General features: G+C 47.6%; 1 protein-coding gene across 1 annotated transcript in view; it reads right to left on the bottom strand.

Moving 5' to 3' along the window:
* Window positions 1–1,848: 1,848 nt before the first annotated feature.
* EIF2D (eukaryotic translation initiation factor 2D) overlaps window positions 1,849–7,559 on the bottom strand; it is a 10,514-nt gene continuing 4,803 nt past the window's right edge. The window contains exons 6-14 of the mRNA XM_010139491.1: window positions 7,222–7,337; window positions 6,732–6,777; window positions 6,265–6,368; window positions 4,370–4,519; window positions 3,586–3,675; window positions 3,387–3,482; window positions 2,344–2,464; window positions 2,024–2,198; window positions 1,849–1,919 (exon numbers count right to left, since the gene is read on the bottom strand). Coding sequence (XP_010137793.1) covers window positions 1,849–1,919; window positions 2,024–2,198; window positions 2,344–2,464; window positions 3,387–3,482; window positions 3,586–3,675; window positions 4,370–4,519; window positions 6,265–6,368; window positions 6,732–6,777; window positions 7,222–7,337 — 969 coding nt within the window. The remainder of the gene's footprint in view (window positions 1,920–2,023; window positions 2,199–2,343; window positions 2,465–3,386; window positions 3,483–3,585; window positions 3,676–4,369; window positions 4,520–6,264; window positions 6,369–6,731; window positions 6,778–7,221; window positions 7,338–7,559) is intronic.

Raw genomic sequence — 7,559 nt, forward strand, 5'->3', positions numbered from 1 at the left:
ACCTAAACGTGGTGGTGGTGGGGCTGCTTTTGTCTGTAGAGGGACGAGGATTTTGTTTCTTTCTTGAAGGTGACTGCTTGGCATTCTTTTTTCCCCCCGGATTTATACTTGAGCATGTTTATAAATCACGAGTGAGTGACTGCCTCACTTAAAGCCCCTGGGTTCGTGTAAAGGCTGCCTTCGGCAAGCCCGGTTCCTGCTCATGTGTGGGTCAGCAGTGTAAAGGGGTTGCTGACGGGGCTGTGGGTGCTGGCGTGAGGGGCAGGATGGGCCTCCCGGCTGTACCATACTCAACACCCAGATGACCTCTAACCACGTGGCGGCAGCCCAAAGCCAGCAGAGATTTTGATGCTGTGGGGCTGTTTGTCTGCGTACAAGAATCCTTATGACTTCAGCACATGCTCGTGAAGTGACTGAAGGAATGCTGCTGTCATGCTCTGTGCCTGGGGAGCGCTGTTCAGAGGAAGAACAGTGTAAAAACCGCCATCGGTGCTGAGGAAGATCCAGCCGCTTGGTTTGAAATCCCTTCCCTTTCTGGCTAAAAGCTGTGACCATTTCTTTCTGGTTGTTGTTTTGGTGACTGCCTCCCCCGCCCCTGCCACCCCCAGCATGTCTTTGACCTTCCGCAGAAGGCATGGCTTCTTATGCAACTCCCGGGAATGCTGCTGGAAACCTCCTGTGAAGCGGAGGGCTCGCTCTTTTGGTTTTGTAGTGTATGGGGCATTCGAAACTCACGGTCTCAGCGGTCAGTTGAGCTGGGTCTGGAAGCATCGGTCCCTTCCTTAAGCGCAAGATCCCGTCGGCAGTGCCTTTGGTTACTGGATTGTCTTGCCTAGTTCGTGTGAGTTTATTTTTCATGTCTGTTGTAAAACATGTAAAATACCGTGTATAGGACGGAACAGCAAAGCTTCTATGGCAAAGTGAAATGCATTTTTGCAATGCTGTAATTTATTTTTACTACTCCCCAGTAATTCTATGGCATTTTTAAAAAATGTCTCACTTCCAGCTTTTTTCGAAGGTTCTGAAACTACTTGTTCATACGCAGACAGTGTAAACGACAACGGTAATAAAGCTGTCAGTAACTCAAGGAATCTCTTCAGCTTCTTTTCCGGGCGCCCTCTGACGGTACCTGCGGGTAGTGAATCCGTTCCCAGAAGGGAATCTCCATTTCTGAACTGTACTGGGAGTGTTGGTGCAGTACAGAACACCCACCCCTGCAAAACAGGACCAAAAGGGTCCCTTAATCTTCTCTTAGTATTTTAGCTGGATTGGACAGAACTGCTGCCCCACGATAAATTACAGTTAATGTCACATACTAAGGTGTATTTGTGTATAAAAACAATAGAACCCATGAAACCCAGCTAACAGCTCGTTCTCCCTGCTGGAGTGTCTGATATGAATACCTGGAGATGTTTAAAGGGATAAAATCTAAACCCAAACAGGTTTTACTTCTAACACAGACGATCTAGGGCAGAACATGCCAGGCTGTTCCAGGACACGTGCTGGGCTGTGCTCACACTTCAGTAGCGGTTCGATTACGGTGCCTTTGCTAAAAGATGCAAAGCAAGACCATTAAACGAGCCAAAAGCCCCTGGAGCCAGCAAACCAGCGCAGCATGAGAAGCCCCTGGAAGATCCAGGAAAAGGGGAACGCTAGGGTTTAATTCAGCTTTTTATTGGTATGGAGAATGAACCGCTGGAGCAATGTTGTTCTTTGGGTGAATCCTAGACCCTGTAACCATCCAGGACTCGTGTTTGGAGGGACAGGGCCTGTACATGATCCTTGATTTGCTGGCAGAACAATTCCATAAATAACAAGATCTGATAATTCCGACAGTAGCTTTTCCTCTTACTTCTTCCGGCCGAGCTTTGGAGCCTTCCCGAGGCCTTGGATGTATTTTCGAGGTAGCTGGTATTCTTCTGCAACGCAACCAGAGGTCACCTCAGGTGAATACTCAGAGCGTGACAGTTAAAAGCTCTATCTTGCTGTAACCAGCCCTGGCCCGGTCCCAGAATCGACTTACCTAGCAGCATCTTGGCCAGATGGTGGATTTGGTTGCCTTGGATCTGGACCTGAACTCGGTCTTTTGTTCCTGGTATGGGGGTGATGGTGACACTGGCTTGTACTTTTTGTTGCAGAACGTTGGCCACTCTCTGTGGGTCTAGACCGTACAGCTCGAGGTTCTTGATAATTGTCACCTACAGGTTTAAATAATCATTGGACATGTCACTGCTGCAGGCACGAGCAAAACACATCTCATTCACCCCAGCAAAACCACTGCCAAAGCTGCTCTCAGGATCTGGGCTTCTGCTCAACCCCCCTCATTTTAGTTTTCCCTTTTACCTTCTTATTTGATGATCTCTGTGCTATGGTTATGTTGATGGGATAAATGTTTCCTTTCCTCACAACAGGTTCTTGTCCAAAAAACGTCACCTGGTGTAAGGGCTGCAGTCGTTCAAGGCACCTGGACAAAGCCCACCACCTGGTTAGTCTACACAGTACAGCCAGGCCAACCTTACCGGTGCTTTTCCTCTGCAGCCTCCCACAGCATTCTGAGGCTACATGAAAGCCAAGATTCTACATGAGAGGAGAATGTGTGTCTAAGAAGATAACAATGATCTCGTGCCATGATTTGCATCCCAGCTATCACTTCAAGAACCGGACTGACTGGAAAGCAAGCTGTCCTACTGCCTGGCCAAGACCACAGCTTAGCCTGTTACTGCTCCAATTCTATAACTCGGTTCTTGTAGAGGAAAACCTTTAATTTTGTCCTTAAGTCATTGTTCAGCTGTATTGGTCACAGATCAGTGAAGCAACTTAGGTGTAAACTCCAGCATAAATTGCGTTACTGTCCCACGAGCAAGCCTGGCTTCGGAACTAAAGGAAGCTGCTCGAGGCGCCTCAGAAGCAGCGCGTGATGAAGAAAGAAGCTCAAGCAAGGAAGACATTGGGGCTATGGAGGCAAAGTTGTTCAGCCTACGGAAACAATGGTTTTGTGTCAGATACTCAGGCCTCTTAGATCTACAAGGTGGGTTTAGGTTCTAAAAGCAGAAGTGCTGCTCATAAAGAGGGACGTGTCCAGCGATGTGTCGTGAAGGATGGCTTTATGAACAGGCACTTACAGATCACCCACAGAACCAGGCAGCTGCTTTAGGAAGCTGTGCCTGCCGAGTGGCACATCAGCAAACCAACCCTAACAACGACAGCTAGTGCTAGATACTTGTTAAACAGTGAGGAACGAGAGTTCCTTCATGTGAAGGACTTGGGCTAATTTTTGTTGCATTCCAGTAGGAAGCTACAGCTTGGGGAGCAAAACACCACGTGGCTTTGAGTTGCATGCAACCAACCTGTGTCATTCCGAAACGCTACACTGGGAGAACAGTCACCTGCTCAAGAGGTCATCCCATTTAAGGTGTGAGATTTTATCCTGTTCCGATTTATCCAACAGGCAGTCGCACAGGACAGCGTTCACCTTCACAAAGCTACAGAACACAAACACCCATTAGAAGCGAACGGTTTCACTTCTGCCTCCAACTTCAGCGTCTCCTGCAGAAACAGGGCAGGACAACTTCCACCTCTACTTACTTCTTGTTGGTCTCATCAACCAGCTCGTTGGCCTTCACATAGTTGATGATGATGTCTCTCACCTCACTGCTTGAGAAGGTGCTGCCTTTTCTAAAGAGAAAGGAAACTTCTTAACCCCTTAGTGCTGGTCCCTGTCACTGAGACAGGAGACAGCAACCACACTGACTGCATTTGGTAGCACTGCTCAGTACTGAAATACATCTGCTAGGAAGTGTTTCTTGCTACCCCTCGGCTGCTCTACGCCAGATAAAAGGCTCACAGCAATAATTCCAGAGACACTAAACCCCATGGCTGGGGGAGCCTGCTTTGGGAAGATGACCCTGATGGCACCCCTAACGCCAGGGGACTGTGCATAACATGCAGGAAAGGGCTCAGCTGCCACTGAGGCCAGCTGAACTACATCAAAACAGACAAGATTAGGGCACGAGGAGACAGGTTAGTTTCTTAAACTCTCTGGGCATCCTTTTTTATGTAAACCATCCTGCAGTGGGCAGAATGACCCTTATCCAATGGCAAATTAACACAATCCAAGTACAACGTACTGATGTTGACACCTGAGCTGTCACCTCCTCAGCTCTGGGAGAAGCGATGGGAGTGCTGGCTGCACACAGCTGGCCCAGCCTCTCATCTTTCTTCCCTTTGTGAAGCAACAAATATATTCTTGATTCCCATCAACTTTCCTCAGAGCAGCACAGGGCCTTCCCCGTTACAGATGGTGGCAGTGTGGGTTGTTTCTCTCCCTCTTCAGGTATCACTGGTTTGGTTGTACTTTTCTGGTGCTTACCCATATCCAGATTCCTGAAAGAGTGGGATCATTTTTGTTGAGACCCCGTAAAGCGGGATGATTTCAGGAGCACAGTACGCTTGTTCTCCATCTTCACTCTTGCTCTCTTGGGCTGCAGAAAACCCTTCAGGTACTGCAAACGCTTTAATGCTGAAACGAGAATTGTTTGGTGTGAGTGAAAGGGATTGAAAGGATCGCTTCCATTTCAGTGAGAAACTAAAAACCAGCAGAGTCGTGCCAAGAGCCAGTGCCTCCGAACGCATCCCGTGGCCGAGGGGGGCTGTATCTGTGCCTTAAAGGGCACTATGAAGGACCAGTCTTCAGAAGCATTAACTGCAATTTCAAAGATACACATAAATAGGCACCTTAGATCAGGTGATTAGAGACACAATTCAAAGGCTGCTGCCCCATGCCATAGAATCGCTAAAAACTATAACCCAGCTGCGCTCTCCGCAGATGTGCAGGCATTTAAAAGCTGCAATGATCCTTTAGCAGTGACTGATAAAAGACAGTCCTGGAAGAGAGGGGCAAGAACCATATCAGCAGAGGAGCGGGACTCTGATTTCACTGACCACAGCCGCAGATTCTCTGCTGGCAGGTAAGAGACTTGAGACACAGCGTCTGAGCATGCCTGGCTCCTGGTGATAAGGCCAAGTTCCATGAGAGAGAAGTTAATGCACAAAGTCAAAGTAATTCTGCTTCTTTCCAAAGGCAGAAGAGAAGATACGCTTCTATCTACAGAAACATTCTTTACTCCATTAGTTGCCAAGGAGACCTTATATAAGAGGAAGCCTCGGGCCCGCTGGGAAATTCCAAGAGGGAGCTAATGTGTGTTTGCAGAAGGAACGAGAAGGATGTTCTTGCTGTAAGTACTAACCCTTAGAGAGACAGCAACACCAACAAGAGCAATGGGATAACAAGGAGCTGAAGGGGAACGGGATTTGTGCAAATCAATGCGTGTAAAGCAAAACATGGCAATTCTTCCTCATTTTTTTGCGATTATAACTTTGGCTCCTGACTTTGCAAAGTGCTTAATTTGATCCTGTGTGACATTGTGAGACTGTAGTTTCATGAACATTATTCAGCAGCAGGGTCATCTGTTTATTGGAGTTATTATCTCAGCAGGTAAGGTCACCCCAAAGCTGAGCAATGAGTTGTCCCAGCACACGGATGGGATAGGGAGGGGGGACCTGCTTCGACTGCAAGGGCACAACCCAGTCATACCATCACAGTCACTGTTAAATGGATGCAAAACTGCCTGACGGGTTTCAATCCTTCCAGCCTCCCTTCAACAGCAACAAAGAAACCCTCCAACCCATCAAGTCACTGTCGAAGGAACGTGCCCGTCAATGACTGCTAACAGGCGTGACTGATGCCGGAACGCTTTTATTAGCATCTGAACTGGAAGCCAGGAATTTGTCACCGTAACACTGCGACAAATCACAACGAATTAAATCCTCCTTAACATTTTCCAGGAAACAGCGTTGAAAATTTGTACACCCACTGCAAGGACAAAGAGCCATGTGCAACTTTCAGCTCATTTGACAGTCCTTTTTGGCCTGGAGTTCTGTGGATGAGTGTACGGCTAACAAGAAAGGAAAGGTGGAAATCACACCAGTATCACTGGACTATGAGCATGCTCAGTGCTGCTGAGAGAAGAAGGAAGAATATAGTTTATCTGGAAGAACTTTACAGGAGCAGGAAATATCAGCAGTGTTGTAAGGAAGCAAGGTGTAAAACCCCTCCAGAGCACATTAAGGTGATGAGGTGAGGGCTGCTACGCTGTTCGAACAGGGAGTCAAGCTGAGTGTAGACCATGAGGCCAGAAGGAGCAGATTCTGCTCTCTTCTTTCAGAGACTATCGGCTCTTCTAAAAACTACAATATTCTACGTACTCTGGGTGTTTCCAGTCCACCTCCACGATGCTCTCCACACCTTTGTTCAGCTCCTTCACCTGTAGGACCTTCTGGTGCTGCATACACTGCAGGAACTTGGAGAACTGGAGGAAGCAACAGTCACAAATGTGGAGTCAAGCCTTTTAAATGCCTGTTCATGTGTTTCTGACTGCCCCAAAGTTACTGGACAAATCAGAAAAACTTCTTAGAAGCAAAAAACTAACAACCACCGCCTCTGCTTCTCTAAAAACAACCACTGCTGAGGAGCAGGGAGGGCCTGCCTGGCTCTAAAGTGCTCCTTCTGTCATCCTGCGCCAGGATGTTCTCAGCCAAATCTCAGCACATCTCACGGGGACTGGGAGATCATGGGCAATGCGCTTTGTCATCTACACAACAGGGACAACATCATCTCCTTTCTCTCCATTTCTTACTTTAATTTACGTGAAAAAATGACAGAAAAATCTCACCTTCTTATAGCTTGATTTCTTTATGTCCAGTTGTTGTCCAGCAGGGCTACAAATGGATTTTTTAAAAGTTCTTTAGTTATAAGTCACCCTTCATTTCTTCTTATATCTTGCTACTTATGCTAGAATTTTCTTAACAGTGGAAATACAAATCACACGGAGAAAGAATTACTCCAAACAAGCTGGTAAATAGGACAAGATGAATGAAACCAGTGTTGCTGCTCCTGGGAGCAGGCAAACAGCCATTCGAGAGACTGCAATCCAAACACACCGGCCAGCTCCAGTTAGCTGCCAAGCGCATACGCTGGCCTGGCCAATCCTCTCATCATCCAAGTATCTGCTGTAAGAAGTGAGCATGATCTTAGATAATCCTAGAGAAGGATTGAATTTTACTTCTGAGTCAAAAACTTCATCCTAAATATCACACTTGATCTCTACAGTTGGAAAGGCAGAAACCCAGCATGCGAATCCAGACGACCTTCTCACCACGTACCAGCATGAGAACATATGGCTGCGAAGAAACGTGCTGGCGAGCAGGGGGAGATCCGACTTCTTTACTTTGCACTTTAAGGCATGAAAAAAGCACTGGTTAAATAACGCATCCATTTGCTCTGCAGGGAAAAAGAGGACAAGCCAGCCGTGAGCGGTCGGTCTCTCTGAGCACAGCGCTCGGTTCTTTCAGAGCAGAGGGCGCTGCCTCTGCCCCGTTCTCACTGCCCAGGACCCACGGTACTCTGGAGTGGGGTATGGGCTGCAGCAGACCCCAGGGGCACAGCTTGGTTTCGTTTGTACACAAAAATACCTTGTGGAGTCCTGCTGTCTTCAGCTTCC

This window comes from Buceros rhinoceros, unplaced genomic scaffold (genome assembly GCF_000710305.1).
Source record: "Buceros rhinoceros silvestris isolate BGI_N320 unplaced genomic scaffold, ASM71030v1 scaffold31497, whole genome shotgun sequence".
Classification (NCBI taxonomy): domain Eukaryota; kingdom Metazoa; phylum Chordata; class Aves; order Bucerotiformes; family Bucerotidae; genus Buceros; species Buceros rhinoceros.